This window comes from Schistocerca serialis, chromosome 2, assembly GCF_023864345.2.
Source record: "Schistocerca serialis cubense isolate TAMUIC-IGC-003099 chromosome 2, iqSchSeri2.2, whole genome shotgun sequence".
Lineage (NCBI taxonomy): Eukaryota > Metazoa > Arthropoda > Insecta > Orthoptera > Acrididae > Schistocerca > Schistocerca serialis.
This window is the reverse complement of record NC_064639.1, coordinates 872,496,683-872,521,622: the sequence shown is the minus strand read 5'-3', so window position 1 is coordinate 872,521,622 and position 24,940 is coordinate 872,496,683. Positions and strand designations below refer to the sequence as shown.

At 42.0% G+C, this 24,940-nt stretch overlaps 1 protein-coding gene and 1 non-coding gene across 4 annotated transcripts in view; one reads left to right on the top strand and one right to left on the bottom strand.

Annotated features, from left to right (window-relative positions):
• LOC126456076 (uncharacterized) overlaps nt 1–24,940 on the bottom strand; it is a 134,016-nt gene that overhangs the window by 79,388 nt on the left and 29,688 nt on the right. For 2 of the 3 annotated variants that reach the window (XM_050091830.1, XM_050091832.1), the window contains exon 3: nt 6,676–6,834. The exons of the other annotated variant lie outside the window; for it this stretch is intronic. In XM_050091830.1, the coding sequence (XP_049947787.1) occupies nt 6,676–6,834 (159 nt within the window). The remainder of the gene's footprint in view (nt 1–6,675; nt 6,835–24,940) is intronic. 3 annotated transcript variants of the gene reach the window in all.
• On the top strand, nt 21,952–22,026 carry Trnal-caa (transfer RNA leucine (anticodon CAA)). Its single transcript has one exon. It is a non-coding gene; the product is annotated as a tRNA-Leu (tRNA).

The following is a 24,940-nucleotide window of genomic DNA, read 5'->3' as shown; positions in this document are numbered from 1 at the left end:
CCTGTGTTGCTGATGACACACCGCTTGCTAGACTGTGCTGCTGTTTCGTGTCTCATTTGTAAAACCAGGTTTAGTGCGAAGTAAAGCCTAACCTAGTGGTTGAATTCTTAATGAATTATAAAAACACTTGATACCAGTCTGCCTAATTAGTATAGCGACCGTTTTCCTTCATGTAATTACATTTTGCTTTATAACTATTAGAACCTTGGTTCGATTCCCGATAGTCATAGTAGCTGGTAGTGTTATACCTTTTCTTTTGGATCTTTTAAGTAGTAGATATAAGACTTATTGGCAATATGGGTTTTCTATCACGAAATAATCCAATTTATTTATCGTTTTATATATAGAGGATAATTTTTTCCGCCGATTACAAACTCTAGCGACTGATCGATGAGAGGATACGGACCAAAAAAGGTCTAATGAGCTTACGTCCGTAAGTGAAATGATTCCATGCCAGAGACCATTTATTCAATCATACAGTGTTGTATGAAAGCCCGCATCTCGTGGTCGTGCGGTAGCGTTCTCGCTTCCCACGCTCGGGTTCCCGGGTTCGATTCCCGGCGGGGTCAGGGATTTTCTCTGCCTCGTGATGACTGGGTGTTGTGTGATGTGCTTAGGTTAGTTAGGTTCAAGTAGTTCTAAGTTCTAGGGGACTGATGACCATAGATGTTAAGTCCCATAGTGCTCAGAGCCATTTTTGTATGAAAGGGAAGCAGTGGTTGGGCAGGGTTGCAGCCTATCCCGATGTTATTCAATCTGTATATTGAGCAAGCAATAAGGGAAACAAAAGAAAAGTTCGGAGTAGGAATTAAAATGCATGGTGAAGAAATAAAAACTTTGAGGTTCGCCGATGACATTGTAATTCTGTCAGAGACAGCAAAGGACTTGGAAGAGCAGTTGAACGGAATGGACAGTGTCTTGAAAGGAGGATATAAGATGAACATCAACAAAAGCAAAACTAGGATAATGGAATGTAGTCTAATTAAGTCGGGTGATGCTGAGGGAATTAGATTAGGAAATGAGACACTTAAAGTAGTAAAGGAGTTTTGCCATTTGGGGAGCAAAATAACTGATGATGGTCGAAGTAGAGAGGATATAAAATGTAGACTGGCAATGGCAAGGAAAGCGTTTCTGAAGAAGAAAAATTTGTTAACATCGAGTGTAGATTTAAGTGTCAGGAAGTCGTTTCTGAAAGTATTTGTATGGAGTGTAGCCATGTATGGAAGTGAAACGTGGACGATAAATAGTTTAGACAAGAAGAGAATAGAAGCTTTCGAAATGTGGTGCTACAGAAGAATGCTGAAGATTAGATCGGTAGATCACATAACTAATGAGGAGGTATTGAATAGGATTGGGGAGAAGAGAAATTTGTGGCACAACTTGACTGGAAGAAGCGATCGGTTGGTAGGACATGTTCTGAGGCATCGAGGGATCACCAATTTAGTACTGGAGGGCAGCGTGGAGGGTAAAAATCGTAGAGGGAGACCAAGAGATGAATACACTAAGCAGATTCAGAAGGATGTAGGCTGCAGTAGATACTGGGAGATGAAGAAGCTTGCACAGGATAGAGTAGCATGGAGAGCTGCATCAAACCAGTCTCAGGACTGAAGACCACAACAACAACAACATTGTTGTAGAGACTGTGGTGTTTACACATGCTGAACCATGCAGCCACAGTTACAGTACGAGCTGGAAACGGTTTCCAAGTGCCTCAACGCATGTGTGTACGCGCTGTACAGTGTTCTGTCTCACACGTTCACATCGGCTAGGCTGCATCCGAACAGTGTCAAAGGTAGCATGAATACGCTGCTCCACTGCCTCCAGATTTGGAATGGGCTCTGCATACACGAAACTTTTGACATGTCCCCATAACCAGAAATCGCACCGTTTGAGATCCGATGAACGAGCAGACAGTGCAACTGGGCACCCTCGTCCCATCCATCGACCAGGAAAGATACGACTGAGATGCGTCCGGACGTTAACGGCGAAGTGAGCTGGAGCACCATCATGTAGCAGCCACATAACCCTTCGAATCATCAACGGCACTTCTTCCAGCAGCGGAGACAAAGTCACCCGCAAGAAACACCGATAGTGCCGGCCTATTAGGCAAGACTGGTCCCAAAATACGGTCGCCAGTTCTCTCGACCCATACATTCTGGCTGCACCGATGCTGATGATTCACTGTCGCTATACCATGGGGGTCCTGCATACTATCCCACAGATGACTGTTATGAGTGTTGAAGACACCACTCCATGTAAAGCTGGCCTCATCTGCGAATACTGTAGAATGGATGACACAGATCCCTGAATCATGGTTGCTTGGTGAAGAAACCAGTGGCAAAACAGTTCCCACTGTGGAAAGTCTGTACCGCGCGACTGCTACGGTCGCAGGTTCGAATCCTGCCTCGGGCATGGATGTGTGTGATGTCCTTAGGTTAGTTAGGTTTAAGTAGTTCTAAGTTCTAGGGGACTGATGACCACAGAAGTTAAGTCCCATAGTGCTCAGAGCCATTTGAACCATTTTTTGGAAAGTCTGTCGCTAGTAAGCCCTGCCCACGCTGTAAGTGATTAGGGTAGTAACAATTGTCAGGAAGAATGTTCCGCACGGTCGTCTGACTTACCCTGTACTGGCGGGCCAACTGCCTGGTACGGACACAGCTGTTGCCTTCCACAGTATTAATCACATTTTCCTCGAAGTCTGGTGTCCTAACACTTCGGGTCCGTCTTTTAGGATTTCCTGCTTGCTGAAACAACTGTCTCAGACAAGCTGCGAACACTGTTGTAAACAGTGAGTGCTATGGTTGTTGTCAGCGGGGATAGGTCTCCTGGTACAACCTTGCTGTTTCATATCGCGCCTATAGGTCGTGTTCCTGATCGAAAATCGGTTGTAATGTGGGTGGACATATTTGTGGATCCTGGTGGTGTACAGGAAAAGAAACCAGGACCTTCAACAACTACCAGGACACCAGCAAGCGTCGTGAATGTGAGGCTGACGATCTGAACTCCGTGAAGCGATGCATGCAGCTGCTCTTGCTGTTCCTGATGGCACAGCGAGACGAAATATTCATGGAGACTTGAAAATTCATGCATAGAAACTGAGAATGGTGCACACTCTTAATGAACGCGATCTTGTTTAACAAAAAAATGCTTATGAAGCCTTGGTCGAAAACCTGCCTCATGACACCTTCGTCTTCCCCAGCGACGAGGCACATTTTCATTTGGCTGGATGCTTGAATAGAAAGAACATGCGATACTGGAGTGGAACGAGCTCCCAAGAACTTTATGAGCAGCCCATGCTTACAGAACTTGTGACAATTTGGTGTGCATTATAAAAAACAGGCATTATTATTGGACCACGGTTTCAGGAAGAGAGTAATACAGCAGTTACGACCAATTTTGAGCGTTATGACCAGATGATTCAGGAGGTTTCTCTTCCATAACTTGAAGAAATGGGTGTGAAGGATGACAGATTCCAACAAGACGGCGCCGCAGGTCACACAACAGGAACGTCGCCACATTGAGCCCTCTGCGACTTTTCCTTATAAGGCTATGTTATTCCTTGGTGTATAGCAATCGGCCACGGACCCTGGGTGAGCTGCGGAACAATATTCGTGCCAATGTTGCCAACACAGAGGCATGCTGGAGAAAGTGGACCGAAACTTCGATTTAGACTCTCTAAATGCATTGAGCAGAGCGCGCCGGCCACCTTCAGAATATGAAATGTAAAGAAAAGAGGATTATTCCAACATTTCCAATACTTTTCTTTTTTGATTTTTTAAAGTAAGGACGTTCCCGTGACATATCCCATCCTACGAGGGTCGTTCAGTAAGTAATGCAACACGTTTTTTTCTGAAAGTAGATTGATATTATTCAAGATTCCAGTACACAATATTATGACCCACTCTTTTGGTAACAAAACCCTATTTTTCAACATAATCTCCGTTTAATGCGGCGGCATTTCGCCACCTTACTGGGAGGGCCTGTATGCCTGCATGTCTCTACTGATAGACGTGGGAGCCAACATCTTGCTTCCTCACCAACCTCGCAGACGTAGACAAGTGTGAGACCTTGCGTTGTCGTAGAGAAGGAAAACTCCGTTTGAATTTTTTTTGGCCAGGAAACCCTGCAGGAGTCACAAATGTATGCGGCTGGCCGGCACGCGGGAGTCCTAAAAGTTTCGCATGATCTTACTGCGGTAAAGAGAGACGTCTAGCCCAACGACTCACCGTGCTTTTGATGAATTCTTCTCGTGTTATCAGCCGAGTGGTGGCGTCCTCTTAACGCAACGTTTCCCAGTATCAGTGGAATACGCCGAGAAAGACTGAAATCGCATATATCACCGTGCTTTTCTTCACCACCAGCCCTCTATAGACCTAGCGCCTATGAATACCTGCGATGCTCTGGTTTTCCGCCAAAAGAAACTCAAAGACACCTGTATGTTTGGAACGCACCTCATTTGCAGACGCCATTTTGAAGGTTACGTATAGCGCTGCCACTTATCGAAACTTCACGAGACCATACGACCTGAAGGTAGAATATTCCATGATGTCCCACAACAAATTCTGCAATTTTTCGACCGAAATTGGCCGAGGAAAAAAAATAAGATCCATTAGTTACTGAACGCCCTCGTACAAGCTGTGTTTTCAATTGAAACAATCAGTGATTTATACACGATTTCTCTTAATTTTTTTATGCTCCTTGCCATTACTAAACTGATAGCATTCATTTAACGAATGTATTCAACAGTCCGTGTGATCATGGACTTCATGAATGACACAGAAGTGGGTACTCTACCCGGATCATTTTGCCTTCAGCAGACGCAGTGTTGCACTGAAAGTTGCTTGCACGGTCGATACTCCTTTATTGAGCACAAGATTACTAGTAGGTACTTTGCACGAATCTTTCAGGTTGCAGGAGGTAAGTTTGTATCGGGATTTTCGAAGCAGGTTACGACAAACGAGTATCCACTCAGCGTCATTCTGTTATTCAACATTCTCAATCCTAGTGTGAGAAAGTACTGAAAGCAGTCGTGAACCAAGCATGTCCTTAACACATGCTTCGTCTACAAGATGGGTATACATTTTGTAAGTCAAACGATGGATTCAGTGACAGGAAACTGTTTTGTTAAAGTGCAGTTAAATATTCAATAGAGCACTTTGATTAACCGTTGTGCAAAGTAAGTCATTCCTGTGTTCATTTATTCTTAACAGAAAGTCAGATAACTCCAAATTAAATATTTTGTTTGCCAATATTCACACATTGTAAGTGAACAATTTAATTAGAGCAGTTTACTGTAGACAGTACTATACACTACAAATCACTTGGTATGAGGGACAACCGCTGCTGGAATGATACATTTCAAAGGATTAAAACCGAAACAGCTACATCAGAGTAGTTTATTAGTCACGACTACTGGCATGACAGTATAGTCACATCTGCAGGTAACAAACTGTTCACATTCCAATGCAAAACGTCCTTAAAATCTCCTTAAGGGTAAATAACAGAAGCCTCAGTCTTGCTGCACAAGACTGTTGTCACAAAGTACACAACCTTCAAGAATAAAACGACCAGTGGCATTGTAGAAAGACATAACCCAGAGATACGTGGTACGTCTTCTCAGGAAAAGCGGCCATCTCGGAGGCATTTCTTTCTGCAGTTGATTTGGGCACACCAACAAGAGACTAACTGCACATTTATTACTTTTGAAGTTTGTTTACCGTAAACAGTTACGTCTCAGAAATAACGGAACCCTTCATAAATAGAGTAGCAGAAAAAGAAATGACTTACAATACCCATCATTTATTCATACTGTACCACGGAAAGGAATGAGGTGTTTGAGCTCCTACCAAGTAATGTAAAGAATTTGATAGGAAATAGAATTAACATCAAACTTTGTCTGAAACCATATCTGCTTCACTTGTTAAAAAAAATCCTTGTGTGTGTGTGTGTGTGTGTGTGTGTGTGTGCGCGCGCGCGCGCGCGCGCGTGTGTGTCTGTATGTCTGTGTTGTGTTAGTTAGGTTGAGGGAGATAGAGAATACAAAAAAAGTGTATTAACACAATTTGACAATCGTGTAAACGGTCAGCACATTGCCGAGTTTCTCGCTGAGAACATGCATTACAATTACAAAAGTGACTCCATCCACATCACAGCGACAGGTCAAAATTACAATGCACAGAGCATGAAAGTAATTAAACTAACCTCTGATTTCATTCAAGAAAGGACACACAAACTTCAGCTGGTACAAGTAGGTTGTAATTGATAATGGTTTTTTCCTGGTGATATTTCTTCTCTAGTTGAAACTGACATTTTTCTTACACATTAGCTAGTGCCTCCATCTTCACTATTAGGATGTGTGTCGTAAGAGCCATATTGGAGTTGAAATCAATTTTCACAAGAGGACAAGAGGCGTTTAACGCCGGAAAGACTGTTATCCTCCTCACAACCCGTCGAAGTGATTCATTTCGAAGATTTTTTTTTTCTTATTGCCGTCTTTTAAAGTCATCGTACAGTTTCACAAAGCATCATGTTAAATAAAACAATGTGCAGCGTTTATACATGTCCCAGAACCAGTAGCAGACTTCTAAGCAAAATTTAAAAAAAATAATTTGCATGCCATTTTTTATTCAGGCTTCTGAAAAGACATTCCGCCCATGGTACTGATTGAATACTTGCCGGAGCCACAGGCTTCTTTGTGATCCCCATCGGGAACCAGATAGACTCCATGACGGCCGGGAAGTTGGTCACCAAGTAGTCAAATGGTCTGGTGAAGGTCAAGTTGTAAAATCTACCCCATCCACCAGTACTGCCCCACTTGTAAACAATGATCTCCATCTGCAACGATATCATAGAAAATAATCAGAGAACTGTTAACGAAAACCCTCTCGGTGCAAACCACTAGCAGACAATTTTGGAGAAAATTAAATGAGATTGGATTGGATTGTTTGGGGGACGAGACCAGACAGCGTGGTCATCGGTCTCATCGGATTAAGGAAGGACAAGGAAGGAAGTCGGCCGTGCCCTTTCAAAGGAACCATCCCGGTATTTGCCTGGAGCGATTTAGAGAAATCACGGAAAACCTAAATCAGGATGGCCGGACACGGGATTGACCCGTCGTCGCCCGAATGCGAGTCCAGTGAAATGAGATCAAGTACAAAAATTTTAAGCTCTTTCAAAACAACGCCGGATTACGTACAGCGAAAAAGGAAATAGTAGGTTTAAAGATATTGTTGTATCAATCAATAAGCGAAAAGAAACGATTTCCATTTCGACTATACTTTCTTCAGCCAAGACACAGAAATGTGTCCCCTATTGTGCGGCTTCAGTTGTCTGCAGGCATTCATCAGAAAAGAGAAATATGATCGATAATTCTCAGATATCTAAAATAATTTGGGAGGAAAACGTATTTCACTCTGTAAAGGAATACTTTTCAATAATTCGAAGCCTTTCGTCAACTGACTTGAACAGTCGTTAACTGCCTGAAGAGAAAAATCTGTTGACATCGTATGGCATTAGAAAATGACTGGTCGGCTGTTTCAGCACGCCGCGCGGGATTAGCCGAGCGGTCTCAGGCGCTGCAGTCATGGACTGTGCGGTTGGTCCCGGCGGAGGTTCGAGTCTTCCCTCGGGCATGGGTGTGTGTGTTTCTCCTTAGGATAATTTAGGTTAACTAGTGTGTAAGTTCAGGGACTGATGACGTTAGCAGTTAAATCCCATAAGATTTCACACTTTCACACACATTTGAACATTTTTTTTCAGCATGGTAAATACCAACGAGACAGGGGATCAGTCTGCTTCTTCAAGTTATATTACGACTCACAAATTGGGTCCAAGATATGGGACAACTGGTACACAGAAAGAAGCTAAAACAGGCCCTTTATTTAAGTGAAATACAATAGATAAACTAAATTTAGGCAATATTGTACTAAAGTTAAGCACTATTGTAATTAGGCAATATTGTGCTATAACAATAAATATACTAATTTTGAGAATCGCTTCGAAAAAAACTTTCCTTTGGGACGGAAAGTGTTCTCCAACCGAAATCTTTAAGTTACGTTAAAATACAGTATGTTATTCATCTAACATTAATAATGTTTGTCATTTAATTTTAAATGTCTTTTCTCATTTTCTTTATATCTTATTTTTAGGTTCTTGCAAATACATAGGATTTCATTATTAGAGGAGTTTAATCTCGTCTTGGAAATGCGTACACTTCAGTGGCTAGAGGTTGCATTGTGAAATCACTTTGTAACCACTAGCGTTGACTGATGTTAAGTACAACATTGTCAACGTTTTTGTTATACTATTGTACCACTTGCTGCCAGGATTAGGAAGGATATTATCTGTTGATGAAGATTAATCGTTTAAGGACACTTTTGTAAATGTAGGTTGTGACTGTGTAACAAAATACATTATATTTTCAATTTAACATAGATACATACTGTCTATCTTCCCAATGTATGATGAGATAAAAGAAATTATTCAGATAATGAAAAGAGACGAAAATTTAATAGTCATGGAAACTGGAATTCGATAGTAGGAAAAGGAAGAGAAGGAAAAGTAATAGTTGAATATGGAATGGGGATAAAGAATGAAAGAGGAAACCGCCTAGTAGAATTTTCCACACACCTTAACTTAATCATAGCTAACACTTGGTTTAAGAATTATGAAAGAGGTTGTATACGTGGAAGAGGCCTGGAGACACTAGTAGGGTTAAGATAGATTATACAATGGTAAGACAGAGATTTAGGAACCAGGTTTTAAATTGTAAGACATTTCCAGGGGCAGATGTGAACTCTGTCCACAACTATTGGTTATGAACTGTAGATTAAAACTGAAGAGACTGCAAAAAGGTGGGAATTTAAAGAGATGGGACATAGATAAACTGAAAGAACCAGAGGTTGTAGAGTGTTTCAGAGAGAGCGTAAGGGACGATTTACAGGAACAGGGGAAAGAAATACAGTAGAAGAAGAATGGGTAGCTTTGAGAGATGAAATGGTGAAGGCTGCACAGGATCAAGTAGGTAAAAAGACGAGGGCTAGTAGAAATCCTTGGGTAACAGAAGAGATATTCAATTTAATTGATGAAAGGAGAAGATATAAAAATGCAGTAAATGAAGCAGGCAAAAAGGAATATAAACGTCTCAAAAATGAGATCGACAGGAAGTGCAAAACTATTAAGCAGGGATGGCTAGAGGACAAATTTAAGATGTAGAGGTATATATGACTAGGAGTAAGATAGATACTGCCTACAGGAAATTTAAAGAGACCTTTGGAGAAAAGAGAAGCACTTGTATGAATTTCAAGAGCTCAGATGGAAAACCAGTTCTAAGCAAAGAAGGGAAAACAGAAAGGTGGAAGGAGTACACAGAGAGTCTACACAAGAACGATGTACTTGAGGGCAATATTATGGAAATGGAAAAGGATGTATGAATTTCAACAGCTCAGATGGAAAACCAGTTCTAAGCAAAGAAGGGAAAGCAGAAAGGTGGAAGGAGTACACAGAGAGTCTACACAAGAGCGATGCACTTGAGGGCAATATTATGGAAATGGTAGAGTAGCATGGAGAGCTGCATCAAACCAGTCGCTGGACTGAAGACCACAACCACAACATCTTTCCAACACTTATTTTAAAAATATTTCTCGAATTTTTCAGTTCGTTTTCGTCAATTCCTCTTGTAGAACTCTACTTCTGCTTCTTTGTGTCAAGCTACACGTAAGTAAGCGTGGGCACATGTGAGCAGGATCGCAGCACGTATGCACACCCGCCTTTCCTCAGACAGTGGCGAGTGTAGCTGACGGCAGTGCTGCGGAGGCTTGCGTAGGATGACGTCATCATGCATCTCCCCTCCCCATAGCCAAGTCCCTTTCCTGAAAACAGGCCCATCAGAGAGCTTCTGCGCCAACAGGTAGATATTTAGAACTTCAGATCTTAGCCTAGATAACACCGTCCAATCACATTTTTCAACACCTGCTGAAGTCACTCCATTTTCTTGGAAACAGGCTAAGCAGAGAGCTTCTAAGGCGAAAAAAACACACTGTGGAATACCAATCACAGCCCAGGTTTTACCAGACATTAAAACGAAACAGTTAATCAGTATGTAGCCCAGACCCGCCATCTTGTCAGCATTCAGAAGACCAAAGCAGCTTCGTTACCAGAAAAAGCGAACAGTTTCATCAGCATTTGCAGCAAGGCAGCCAGATGTGTCAACACATACAGTTGCGAACCGATTATTAGCACGCACACCTCTAGCCCGTCTTCCACTCACGGCACAGTATCGGCGTGTACGGCTCGACTGATACCGTCAGAGTATCACTTGGAAGATGGCATGACGCGCCGTGGTCTTTAGCGATGAAAGCAGATTCTGGCTGCACGCAAGTGACGGTCGTCTGAAAGTATGCTGTAGACCTGGTGCGCACTGTCTCGTAGAGTTCATTCGTACGAGACGTACTGACCCCACCCCAGACCTTATGGTGTGGGATGCAATAAGCTACAACTCTCGTTCACCTTTGGTGTTTCTGGAGGGAACGCTAACCAGCGCTCAGTACGTGCAGAATGTTGTTAGACCCGTTCCTTTGCCGTTCTTGCAACAGAATGGCGATGTGTTGTTCCAACAGGATAATGCTCGCCCACGCAAGCCTGTGAAACTCAACGTGCTCTGCAAGACGTGCAGCACCTTCCCTGGCCAACGCGATCTCCGCACTTGTCTCCAATCGAGCACGTGTGGGATATGACGGAACGAGAAGTAACTGGTGAGTCTCGTCAACCAACAACTTTACAAAACCATGTAAACAGGTCCATCAGGCGTGGAATAACGTACCCCCAGGATATTATTCGCCATCTGTAAGATCAACTGGATGCCAGAACCAGCGCCTGCATTGCTGCCCGTGGAAGCTACATCACTTTCTAGTAAAGGTGTTTCAGCATGGGCCGATACCTGGTGCCCCTGAACCGTTTGTGCTATAGATCACTAATAAAAATGTAATCATTTCATACTCCATAAGCAACAATAAATCTTGAGATAACTGAAAAACTACAAAAGGGTGCACTAATTTTTTTCTGACGTTGTATAACTGACGTTGCTGACTGGATAATAAAGCTTTTTTATTAGTTTTGACCAAGACTCTGCTTGATGTGTTCCGCTGGTGCTACAAAAACGAACCTTTGAGGAGTGCTGTGGCGACATTAGATTATGGTGCCAACGCTCTCTGAAAAAGTTTCCTTTGCTTTTCATAAACAACTAAATAATACCAGGGATCTCAGATCGATTCCATATTCCTAGATTTCCAGAAAGCTTTTGATACCATTCCTCACAATCGACTATTAATCAAATTGCGTGCATATGGAGTATCGTCTTAGTTGTGTGACTGGATTCGTGATTTCCTCTCAGAGAGGTCACAGTTCGTAGTGATGACGGTAAATCGTCGAGTAGAACAGAAGTGATATCTGGCGTTCCGCACGGTAGTGCCATAGGCCCTCTGCTGTTCCTGATTTACATAAATGATCTAGGTGATAATCTGAGCAGCCCCCTGAGATTGTTTGCAGATGACGCTGTAATTTACCGTCTAGTAAAATGATCAGATGATCAGTTCCAATTACAAAATGATCTAGAGAGTATTTCTGCATGGTGCGAAAAGTGGCAATCGGCACTACACAAAGAAAAATGCGAGGTCATCCACATGGGTACCAAAAGAAATCCGATAAATTTAGGATATACGATAAATCGCACAAATATAAGGGATGTCAATTCGACAAAATACCTAGGAATTACAATTACGAGCAACTTAAATTGGGAAGACCACATAGATAATATTGTGGGGAAGGCGAAACAAACATAATTTAAAAGAATTTTTGATGGCCAACTCCCTCTATTCCATCCATGAATTTCTCAAGTGCAGTAGACCATTTTAATGAAAATTTATTATTCTTTAATTTTTGACAATACTTGGTTGTGTGAATGATGGATGTATGGAAAGCAGATGTAAGTCTTAAGTCCGTAATTAATTTTAAATATTGTACATAATTCGACTGTTCTTAACTGAGGATCATTGAAATGAATAATTTACTTTAATTTTTCACAATACTTGGTTGTAATAGCCAAGTAACCAGCTACTGTGTGAATGATGAATTTAATGAAAGCAGATGTAAGTATTAAACCTGTAAATACTATAAGTTTAATTTTAATTCATGTACATAATTTTACTGTTTATTGACTGAGGATCATTAAAATTAATGAAACTCAAGTTTTTCTAATTAAATTTTTGTAATGTGTTTATCTGACATGTTCCACACCCAGGAGGATGCCCTCTTTTGTGGGTCTATGAAATGAATAATTAATCTAATCTAATCTAAAACACTGCGCTTTGTTGGCAGATCACTTAGAAGATGCGACAAACCCACTACAGAGATAGCCTACATTACACTTGTCCGTCCTCTGCTGGAATATTGCTGCGCGGTATGGGATCCTTACCAGGTAGGATTGACGGAGGACATGGAAAAAGTGCAAAGAAGGGCAGCTCGTTTCGTGTTATCATGCAATAGGGACGAGAGTGTCACTGATATGATACGCGAGTTGGGGTGGCAGTCACTGAAACATAGGCGGTTTTCTTTGCGGCGAGATCTATTTACGAAATTTCAATCACCAACTTTCTCTTCCGAATGCGAAAATATTTTGTTGACACCCACCTACGTAGGGAGAAATGATCATCATAATAAGATAAGACAAATCAGAGTTCGAGCGGAAAGATTGAGGTGTTGCTTATTCCCATGCGCCATTGGAGAGTAGAATGGTAGAGAGGTATTATGAAAATGGTTCGATGAAATCTCTGCCAGGCACTTAAGTGTGAACTGCAGAGTAACCATGTAGATGTAGACCAACGTATATGTCTAGCCACAGACGCTGCAATCTCCGGCACCCTGTTACAACAAACCATATTAAAATGATGCGATTTCGAGGTAACTCTAATGCAACACATCACGCAAACTACATATTTTTGTAATTCGGAAGTACAACTACGAGAAGCACCAAATGTGACATGTTAGCTTCATAAAACTTGAAATCAACATTGAAGTTGCTCGATTTGCTTCTATGAAATACATTCCACGTCCTCTTAGGTGTATTACTATGCTAGACAAGGTTACACATACAGGAAAGTTCGATCTCTGTCGCAGACGAAAATTCGATCCACGCACAAAAAAAAAAACCTACCCAATTTCCTGTCTGTTGAACTGCGTGGCTGTGGATTATATTATTTGAATAAACGTAGCAACCAGCCACTTTTTATGTATTTTTATTTTAGCTAATAGGCATTTCGGGCTTTCACCCATCTTCAGAAGGTATAATACATATTTAAGTCTTCAGTCAGTGTATAGTTAAGACACCGACAGCAAACTGGATGCTGCAGCTGCCTCTCTACTCTGCTCCCTGTTATTCCGATTCTCGCCGTTACGGATGGGACACAAGCAGTTTTTCACTCCCATTTTACACAAAATCAGCCCAGTATGCGCCATGTGTCGTCCTAAGAATGAAAAGGGTGTAAATTTTTAACACCAAGACGGTATGTCACGCATATGCGGGTGACATTAGTTTCACTGTGAACGATAATCACGAGATACAGATGGCCAAATGCATTATCAAAGACAGTTGTCACGCTGTAGGGGCAAATATTAACTTCCAGAAATCACGACCACTGGAACTAGGTCGAGGGATTGAAAATATCAGCCGAACTCAAAGACGTAAGCACCGATAACTGGACACACAAGCTTTACGTACTTCGAGCGACAATTAAAGAACATAAAGTGAGGACGCTAGGCAGCTTTCGAATGGCGGATTTCGTTATTGTGTGTATTGAACTGGGGACCTAGAAACGACGGAGAGGCTTCGTCCCGCAGTAGCCCTCAGTGACCCGCCCCTCCGCCGCTCCACACTGAACCCAGGGTTATTGTGCGGTTCGGCCCCCAGTGGACCCCCCCTGGGAACGTCTCATACCAGGAGAGTGTAACGCCAAATGTTTGCGTGGTAGAGTAGTTATGGTGTACGCGTACGCGGAGACAGCGTTTGCGCAGCAATCGCCAAGATAGTGTAACTGAGGCGAAATAAGGGGAACCAGCATGCATTCGCCGCGGCAGATGGAAAACCGCCTTAAAAACCATTCACAGGCTGGCCGGCACACCGGATCTCGACGCTAATCCGCCGGCCGGTTTCGTGCCGGGGACCGGCAAGCGTTCCCGCTCGGGAAGCAGCGCGTAGACCGCGCGGCTAGCCGGGCGGGATACGGATTTCGTTAACATGTATGTCATTAGGACTATCAATTATTACCTAGCAGCTGTCTTACCAAAACAAACAGCAATTGCTTAGGAAATCCGCAGTATAGCGTGTTGGTACGTCTGGTGAGCTAATATTTTCAAGACTGCTTTTAACAGGGCCACTTTAAACCGGATCGGAGGGCGCTTAGAGATCAAATACGTCATCCCACGAGTAACAGCTCCTTTTCTAAAGGAAAGTCGTAAAATGCTGCATAAAAACTACAGTGTCATAAAAATGCTTGTTTACATTGTTAGAACCAGCGGCCAGCCTGCCCCAATCAACGAAACTGTATCATGTGGGACGATATTTCTAGGAACTTGGTTATTTGCAAGAAGTACGAAATCGACTTACCACGAACCACCATTCCCATTACGGAAAAATTAAAATCCGTTTAACTCCAAGCCCGTTATGTCTACAATGTGAATGCGTTGGTTCTCTACAGAGCAGGTTTAGTGCACAGAGATGAGACCGAACTTGGAAATGGACAAGGAAGAAAGCGGCAACCATAATCAGAACCACAGAATCGCAAGTAAACATCGATCATAATATCAAAGCTGACTTGATTTGGCATCCCAACCGAAGACTGATAGCGTGACTTGGATGCTGGGACAATGGGTTTATTACCCGATATCAAAGGGAGACTTTTAACTGGTAGATTTTATCCAATTTTTAGAGACAGAACACTTTCAGTTGTCATGAAAACCTACAGATAAGGAGTGGATGTAAAATTATCTCGCAAACACACCGCAGACTTAATATCGCTCTCCACTAGAGACTGATTTTTTTTCGCAACACGCCTACTTATATTTGAGAGCCATATTGTGTTGACTATTACGATTATATTTTATTCAAAAATAAAAAAGATAAAAGAGAGGAAGACGGAGAAGGACAGAATTTGGTTTATTCAGGTATAAGATGGCTCTGAGCACTATGGGACTTAACATCTATGGTCATCAGTCCCCTAGAACTTAGAACTACTTAAACCTAACTAACCTAAGGACATCACACAACACCCAGTCATCACGAGGCAGAGAAAATCCCTGATCCCGCCGGGAATCGAACCCGGGAAGCCGGGCGCGTGAAGCGAGAACGCTACCGCACGACCACGAGCTGCGGACTCAGGTACAAGAAACTGCAAGGACAGTGTCGTACTAAAAATCAGCTTCCAATACTGTGGCACTAGAGAACGGACACTTTCATGTTGCGTATTCGATCTAAGAAGAAGGGGTGACTCAAAATTTTATTTCTTTCAGTTTATTTCCTCATAAATGAAGAATTGAGATTATTTTCAATACTTATAGTAAAGGGAAACACTTTCGTTTTTCACTATAAGTAATAATATCCGAAAGAAGTAAATCATCATCATCATCATTTATTGCATTTACGGGCCTTTGAGGCCTACAGCAGAAGAACAATAGGGAAAAAACATTACAAACACATCAACCCAAATAAAAGGAACGGTCTCTAGCACCATCCTCCAAGGCCGCCGGTTCTACTTCTTGAAGGATCGTCGTCACTGCTTGCGACTCTCTCGGGCTTTTCCCGTGGGTTGAGAGTGGAGGACTCTCTCAGGAAGGGATCCATCCGCGCGTAAGATGTGGCCAAACCACTGAAGTCACCCCTGTCCCAATATTCGTCCAATGTGTGGCTTTCCAGACCTCTGGTACAGGTCTTCTTTCTTTCTTCTTTCCCATTTACTTTCCATGTTATTGTAGACGGGTCCATAGATCTTCCGAAGTACCTTTCTTTCAAACGCACATATTGAATCTTCTGTCGTTGCTCATGTCGCCCAAGTTTCACAGCCGTATAAAAAAATTGGCCTCACCAGTCTCTTGCGCAGATGGACTTCGTTCTTCTGAAATATCAGACCAGATTTAAAAAGATTGTTCAGACTAAATAAAACGAGATTAGCACTTGTTATGCGTTGATGTACTTCTTTCGTCACTTCACATTTGTTGGTTAATATTGAGCCGAGGTACTTGAACTCTTCAACTCATTCGAAGCAATGGAAGGAGGGAGAACTGGAAGACGTGATACTCAAGGATATTTAGTTCTGTACTCGGAATCGGCAAGTATCAGCACACATTTGCTCCAGAGTGTCACCAAGGATCACAACATCGTCAGTAAATTCCAGAATTGTGTCCGCTCCCACCATCTCCATTTCTCTGGCTCGGCAAGTGTCACGGCTTACTTTTCCCAAGCCAAATTTGAATAACATTGGCGCCAATGGATCTTCTTCTCTCAATCCGTTTTGGATATTGAAAGGTTGTGATAGTTGGTTGCCAAGCCGTACTTTAGAAGTTGACTGGGAGTAGCAAGCTGCAATTAGATGGATGTATTTCCGTTGGATGCCAAGTTCCTCTAACGTTTCGCATAATGTGACGCGGTCAATGCTGCCATAAGCTTGCCGAAAGTCGTTGAAGATGAGGTGTATTTCCCGACTGAACCCACAGAATTTTTCTATCAGCTGCCTCAAACCATGGACCTTGCCGTTGGTGGGGAGGCTTGCGTGCCTCAGCGATACAGATGGCCGTACCGTATATGCAACCACAACGGAGGGGTATCTGTTGAGAGGCCAGACAAACGTGTGGTTCCTGAAGAGGGGCAGCAGCCTTTTCAGTTGTTGCAAGGGCAACAGTCTGGATGATTGACTGATCTGCCCTTGTAACAATAACCAAAACGGCCTTGCTGTGCTGGTACTGCGAACGGCTGAAAGCAAGGGGAAACTACAGTCGCAATTATTCCCGAGGGCATGCAGCTTTACTGTATGATTAAATGATGATGGCGTCCTCTTGGGTAAGATATTCCTGAGGTAAAATAGTCCCCCATTCGGATATCCGGGCGGGGACTACTCAAGAGGATGTCGTTATCAGGAGAAAGAAAACTGGCGTTCTACGGATCGGAGCGTTGAATGTCAGATCCCTTAATTGGGCAGGTAGGTTAGAAAATATAAAAAGGGAAATGGATAGGTTAAAGTTAGATATAGTGGGAATTAGTGAAGTTCGGTGGCAGCAGGAACAAGACTTCTGGTCAGGTGAATACAGGGTTATAAATACAAAATCAAATAGGGGTAATGCAGGAGTAGGGTAAATAATGAATAAAAAATAGGAGTACGGGTAAGCTACTACCAACAGCATAGTGAACGCATTATTATGGCCAAGATAGACACGAAGCCCATGCCTACTACAGTACTACAATTTTATATGCCAACTAGCTCTGCAGATGACGCAGAAATTGATGAAATGTATGATGAGATAAAAGACATTATTCAGGTAGTGAAGGGAGACGAAAATTTAATAGTTATGGGTGACTGGAATTCGAGAGTAGGAAAAGGGAGAGAAGGAAACATAGTGAGTGAATATGGATTGGGGGAGAGAAATGAAAGAGGAAGACAGAGAATTAGGAACCAGGTTTTAAATTGTAAGACATTTCCAGGGGCAGATGTGGACTCTGACCACAGTCTATTGGTTATGAACTGTAGATTAAAAATGAAGAAACTGCAAAAAAGTGGGAATTTAAAGAGATGGGACCTGGATAAACTGACTAAACCAGAGGTTGTACAGAGTTTCAGGGAGAGCATAAGGGAACAATTGACAGGAATGGGGGAAAGAAATACAGAAGAAGAAGAATGGGTAGCTCTGAGGGATGAAGTAGTGAAGGCAGCAGACGATCAAGCAGGTAAAAAGACGAGGGCAACAGAAGAAATATTGAATTTAATTGATGAAAGGAAAAACTATAAAAACGCAGTAAATGAAGCAGACAAAAGGGAATACAAACGTCTCAAAAATGAGGTCGACAGGAAGTTCAAAATGGCTAAGCAGGGATGGCTAGAGGACAAATGTAAGGATGTAGAGGCCTATCTCATTAGGGGTAAGATAGATACTGCCTAGGGAAATTAAATAGACCTTTGGAGAAAAGAGAACCACTTGCATGAATATCAAGAGCTCAGATGGAAACCCAGTTCTAAGCAAAGAAGGGAAAGCAGAAAGGTGGAAGGAGTATATAGAGGGTCTATACAAGGGCGATGTACTTGAGGACAATATTATGGAAATGGAAGAGGATGTAGATGAAGATGAAATGGGAGATACGATACTGCGTGAAGAGTTTGACAGAGCACTGAAAGACCTGAGTCGAAACAAGGCCCCGGGAGTAGACAACATTCCATTGGAACTGCTGATGGCCTTGGGAGAGCCAGTCGTGACAAAACTCTACCATCTGGTGAGCAAGATGTATGAGACAGGCGAAATACCCTCAGACTTCAAGAAGAATATAATAATTCCAATCCCAAAGAAAGCAGGTGTTGACAGATGTGAAAATTACCGAACTATCAGTTTAATAAGTCACAGCTGCAAAATACTAACGCGAATTCTTTACAGACGAATGGAAAAACTGGTAGAAGCCAACCTCGGGGAAGATCAGTTTGGATTCCGCAGAAATGTTGGAACACGTGAGGCAATACTGACCCTACGACTTATCTTAGAAGCTAGATTAAGGAAAGGCAAACCTACATTTCTAGCATTTGTAGACTTAGAGAAAGCTTTTGACAATGTTGACTGGAATACTCTCTTTCAAATTCTGAAGGTGGCAGGGGTAAAATACAGGGAGCGAAAGGCTATTTACAATTTGCACAGAAACCAGATGGCAGGTATAAGAGTCGAGGGGCATGAAAGGGAAGCAGCGGTTGGGAAGGGAGTGCGACAGGGTTGTAGCCTCTCCCCGATGTTATTCAATCTGTATATTGAGTAAGCAGTGAAGGAAACAAAAGAAAAATTCGGATTAGGTATTAAAGTCCATGGAGAAGAAATAAAAACGTTGAGGTTCGCCGATGGCATTGTAATTCTGTCAGAGACAGCAAAGGACTTGGAAGAGTAGTTGAACGGAATGGACAGAGTCTTGAAAGGGGGGTGATGCTGAGGGAATTAGATTAGGAAATGAGACACTTAAAGTAGTAAAGGAGTTTTGCCATTTGGGGAGCAAAATAACTGATGATGGTCGAAGTAGAGAGGATATAAAATGTAGACTGGCAATGGCAAGGAAAGCGTTTCTGAAGAAGAGAAAATTGTTAACATCGAGTATAGATATAAATTTCAGGAAGTCGTTTCTGAAAGTATTTGTATGGAGTGTAGCCATGTATGGAAGTGAAACGTGGACGATAAATAGTTTGGACAAGAAGAGGATAGAAGCTTTCGAAATGTGGTGCTACAGAAGAATGCTGAAGATTAGATGGGTTGATCACACAACTAATGAGGAGGTATTGAATAGAATTGGGGAGAAGAGGAGTTTGTGGCAGAACTTGACAAGAAGAAGGGACCGGATGGTAGGACATGTTCTGAGGCATCAAGGTATCACAACTTTAGCATTGGAGTGCAGCGTGGAGGGAAAAATCGTAGAGGGAGACCAAGAGATGAATACACTAAGCAGATTCAGAAGGATGTAGGTTGCAGCAAGTACTGGGAGATGAAGAAGCTTGCACAGGATGGAGTAGCATGGAGAGCTGCATCAAACCGGTCTCAGGACTGAAGACAACAACAACACCTCAAAGTAAATGTGTGGTCAATGGTAGACTGTACGTGGACGAACCCACATTGATATGTGCCTACAATTCCTTCAGCCAGTGGTTTAATTCGGTTTACCAGACTTAGCATCCAATTTCAAGAAGTGAAATTCCTCGATAGTTGGATAGTGAAAGGTGGTGATAGTTGGTAGCCTTCTTGAAGATGGGATATAGACCTGCTCCCTTCCATTCTTCAGGAATTATTTCTGCTGCCGAGATGATGGATATTAATCGCTTAAATGCATCCATCAGTGGTTGTCCTCCCAAGCGGAGCATCTCAGCTGTGGTTCCACTACTTCCTGGAGCTTTGTTGTTCTTGAGTAGTTTTAGGACAACACTAATTTCTTCCTCTGTTGGTTCAGGGACTTGTACTCTATAAAAACGGGCTCCCGTCTAAGTTGTCACCGTCAATGGAACGCCCAGACTCAATAGGTTCTCAAAATGTGTTTTAAATAGGTCTGCCAGCTCTTCATGCAGTACCACTTCACCCGTCTCATTCGTTAGAACAAATGTACGTTGTCGGTAGACACTTCTGGCAAATCTTGAGGCCTGGAAAAACGAGGGTGATGAGTTTGCTTCTTCTACTGTGAAGTTTTCTGCAATTTTATCTTGATAGCGTTGTCTCAGTTCTACATCTTCCAACTTATCCTTGTCACAGAGGGCTATCTTTTCAGGATTTCTTCGCCACTTGGTAGACAGTTTCAAACGTAGTTTCACTACCACCAAGAAATGATCGAAATTCATATCTGTTCCGCGGAAGGATCGCACATGTTCGTCACTACCATGGTGTCCTCGGTCAACAGGAACATAGTCGATCTGATTCTTCGTACTTCCATCTGGGGATACCCAGGTAACTTTATGTACTACTTTTCGGGTAAAGTATGTGCTTCTAATGGTCATTCTCCTTGTCTAGGCGAAGTTTATTAGTTTTATACCGTTCGTGTTGCTCGTTTCGTGGATACTGTCAGGACCAATCGTTGGACGATACTGTACTTCTCTTCCCATTTGGGCGTCGAAGTCTTCCATTATCAAGTGAATTGACTGTCTTGGTAGTCTGTCTACTACATTCTCTAGTTCAAGGAAGAAATCGTTCTTTGTTTCCTCATCAGCATCCTCTGATCGAGTAAATGAATAGAAAAGTGTAAGAAGTAAAAAACAAAGAATTTTTTTAAGAAAATTGAAAATTAAAAAATATATAACAAGTTGTGTGTTGGCATGAAAATGAAAACTACCTTCAGCACACAGAAAATTCTTGAAAGCTTTTTTAGGTAGATAAAACAGTGATCTCAGTGGAATATGTTAAAATTAAAACAATCTTAATCGCAATAGAATGTACATTAAAAAGGGCAACCACTTTCGGTCAAATAGCGACAATTTTCAGGCCATATGCACCATAACGATAGATGATGGCGTTGCATGTGGTCTAATGTGGGTCGCTATTTGGCGGAAACCGGTTACCATTTTTAATAAACGCTCTATTGTAATATATGCAGCTTAAATTTTAATTTTAGAAGAAAATTTTTCTTTTTATATGGTGTGCGCTACGTACTCCTCATATATATACTTACAATGCAAAGTTGAGGGAAGGTTATACGAGAGGAACTATGTCGTCACACGAGTTGTTATATTTCTTTACTAGGCTAACTGCCATTAGAAGCTAGTCTCCGACAGAATAACAGACGAAGATGTCAGGAGATAGTTTCTTTCCTTTTTGAAATGACACCCAAGGAGATCGCCAAATTCGGAAAAATTGGAGGTTGTAAGGTGGACTGTGATGGAGGGTTTGGAGGCTGAATAAGGAAGAAGAAGAAGAAGAAGAAGAAGAAGAAGAAGGTAGCCGAGTGACACGGGAACTGTCGATCTGAAATTCCAATTTCCATGGCTGGTTTTCGTTCTGCATGCAGCGCAACTGAGCTAATCTTGTCATTTCAAACATTTCCTGAATTGAAACTTCCTGGCAGATTAAAACCGTGTGCCCGACCGAGACTCGAACTCGGGACCTTTGCCTTTCGCAAGCAAGTGCTCTACCAAGGTAGGATGTAGGAGACGAGGTACTGGCAGAAGTAAAGCTGTGAGTAGCGGGCGTGAGTCGTGCTTCGGTAGCTCAGTTGGTAGAGCACTTGCCCGCAAAAGGCAAAGGTCCCGAGTTCGAGTCTCGGTCGGGCACACAGTTTTAATCTACCAGGAAGTTTCATATCAGCGCACACTCCGCTGCAGAGTGAAAATCTCATTCTGGATTTCCTGAATTGTTTAACTTACTTTTGATCTTTACTTTCAAAGGCCTCTCCACTCTTCAGCAGTTGCCCTGTATTCTCATTCGCCTGGCCTTACGACCACGGTAGCCTTCCTCTGCCAGACCTCTCTTCCTCACCACTCCAGTTACTCTCGGCTCTCCATGTTAATCTTGGCCTTCTTCCTTCATGGAGGCGACCATTCCAGGACTGCTTGTGGCTACCATCCACATCTGTATCATACTCCACAAGACACCTAATGGTGCGTGGCAGAGGGTACTTTCGGCAACACTATCCGATCCCTCCAACATTGTTCCACTAGCGAACAATGCGTGGGAAGATTGTCGGTAAGCCTCTGTATTGACTCTAATTTCTCGAATTTTCTCTTCGTGGTCAATACGCGAGATGTATGTGTGGGGAAGTAATATTTTGTCCGACTCCTCCTGAAAAGTACTGCCCCGAAGTTTCAATAGTAAATCTCTCCATGAAGCACAACGCCTCTCTTGTAACGTCTGCCAGTGGAGTTTTTTTAGTATCTCCGTAACGCTCTCTCGCCAGCTAAACGATCCCACGACGAAACGCGCCGCTCTTCTTTGGATCGTCTCTATCTGCTCTGTCAGTTCTACCTGATAGGGATCCCAGATAGATGAACAATACTCAAGAATCTGGAGAACAAACGCTTTATAAGCCCCTTCTTTCGTGGATGAGCAACATTTCCTTAAGATTCTTCCGATAAACCTGAGTCCGGTGTCTGTTTTTCCTAATATGTTTTGTATAGTCATTCCACTTAAGGTCGTTCTGGATAGTTATGCCTAGATGTTTTATGGCAGACGCTGTCTCCAGCTGTTTGTCATCATTTTTTTTTTAATTATTCTGTTTACACGTCAAGTTCCGTAGGACCAAATTCAGGAGCAAATCTGCAAAGTTAGGGAATGTGTCAGTACATGAAATTACAACATAAAAGTAATAACAGATAAAAATAAAATGTTTATGAACCCGAAAAAAGTCAGCCCGTAAGTTTAAGAAAACGCAATCAACAATACAACGAGAATAAGCTTAATTTTTTCAGGAACTCCTCAACATAACAGAAGGAGTGACCCATGAGGAAACTCGTCAGTTTTGATTTGAAAGCGCGTGGATTACTACTAAGATTTTGAATTCGTGAGGTAGATTATTGAAAATGGATGCAGCAGTATATTGCACATCTTTCTGCACAAGAGTTAAGGAAGTCTAATCCAAGTGCAGGTTTCATTTCTGCCGAGTATTAACTGAGTGAAAGCTGCTTACTCTTGGGAATAAGCTAATATTGTTAACAAGAAATGACAGTAGGGAATATATATATTGAGAGGCCAATGTCAAAATACCCAGACTCGTGAATAGGGGTCGCCAAGAGGTTCATAAACTTGCTCCACTTATAGACCGAACTGCCCGTTTGTGAGCCAAAAATATGCTTATAGAATGGGAAGAGTTGCCCCAAAATATAATATCATACGACTTAAGCGAATGAAAATATGCAAAGTAGACTAATTTTCATGTCGAACGACCACTAACTTGAGATACCGTTCGAATAGTAAAAACAGCAGCATTAAGTCTTTGAACAAGATTCTGAATGTAGGCTTTCCACGACAGTTTACTGTCTATCTGAACACCTAGAAATTTGAACACTTCAGTTTCATTAAAGATATACCCATTCTGTGAAATTAAAATGCCAGGTTTTCTGGAATTGTGTATTATAAACTGTAAAAACTGAGTCATACTGTCATTTAGCATTAGTTTATTTTTCAGTGTTACACACAACATCCTTTACTACCAAGCTAGCGGCATCAGCAAACAGAAATATTTTAGAGTTAGTTGTAATACTAGAGCACACATCATTTATATAAATAAGGGAGTGGCCCCAACACTGATCCCTGGGGCAACCCCCACTTGACTGTACCCCACTCAGACCATACAACACAGCCATTCTCAACATTGTGAATAATGACCTTTTGCTGTCTGTCGTTAAAGTAAGAAATGAACCAGTTGTGCGCTACTCCCTGTATTCTATAACAATCCTACTTCTGGAGCAATATTTTTTGATCAATACAATCAAATGCCTTTGTTAAATCAAAAAATATGCCTAGCGTTCGAAACCTTTTGTTTAACCCATCCAGTACCTCACAGAGAAAAGAGAATATAGGATTTTCAATTGTTAAACGACTTCTACAGCCAAATTGTACATTTGATAGAAAATCGTGTGTTATAAAATGATCAATTATCCTTAACACACAGCCTTTTCAATAACTTTAGCAAACACTGATGGCATAGAAATAGGTCTAAAATTGTCTGCATTATCCCTTTCTCCCTTTTATAAAGTGGCTTTACTACCGAGTACTTTTATCGTTAAGGAAGCTGACCATTCCTAAAGGAAAAATTAAAAATATGACTAAACACAGGACTAACATGTGCAGCAAGTACTTCAATATTCTGCCAAGTACTCCTTCGTAACCATGAGAGTCCTTAGTATTGAGTGATTTAATTATTGACTCAATCTCCCCCAGTTTTGGGACATTTTACTACAACTAAGAACCCCTGGTTTGATGCCGAGTGCTCGAACGCTATCGAAGATAGAAAATTAGCAAGGGAAAAATTCCTACAAAAACCAATAACACAAAACAAACTTATTTTTGAAGAGAAACAGAAACTTGCCAGGAAACTCATTAGGAAAAAGAAAAGGGATTTTATGAATTACAAATTAAAAAGAGCTGAGAATGACCGTACCACAGACTCCAGAGGATTTTTCAAGAGCATAAATATGTTTAAAAGTGGGAATATAAAAAATTATGGACAGTTCATAACAGACCCAGATGG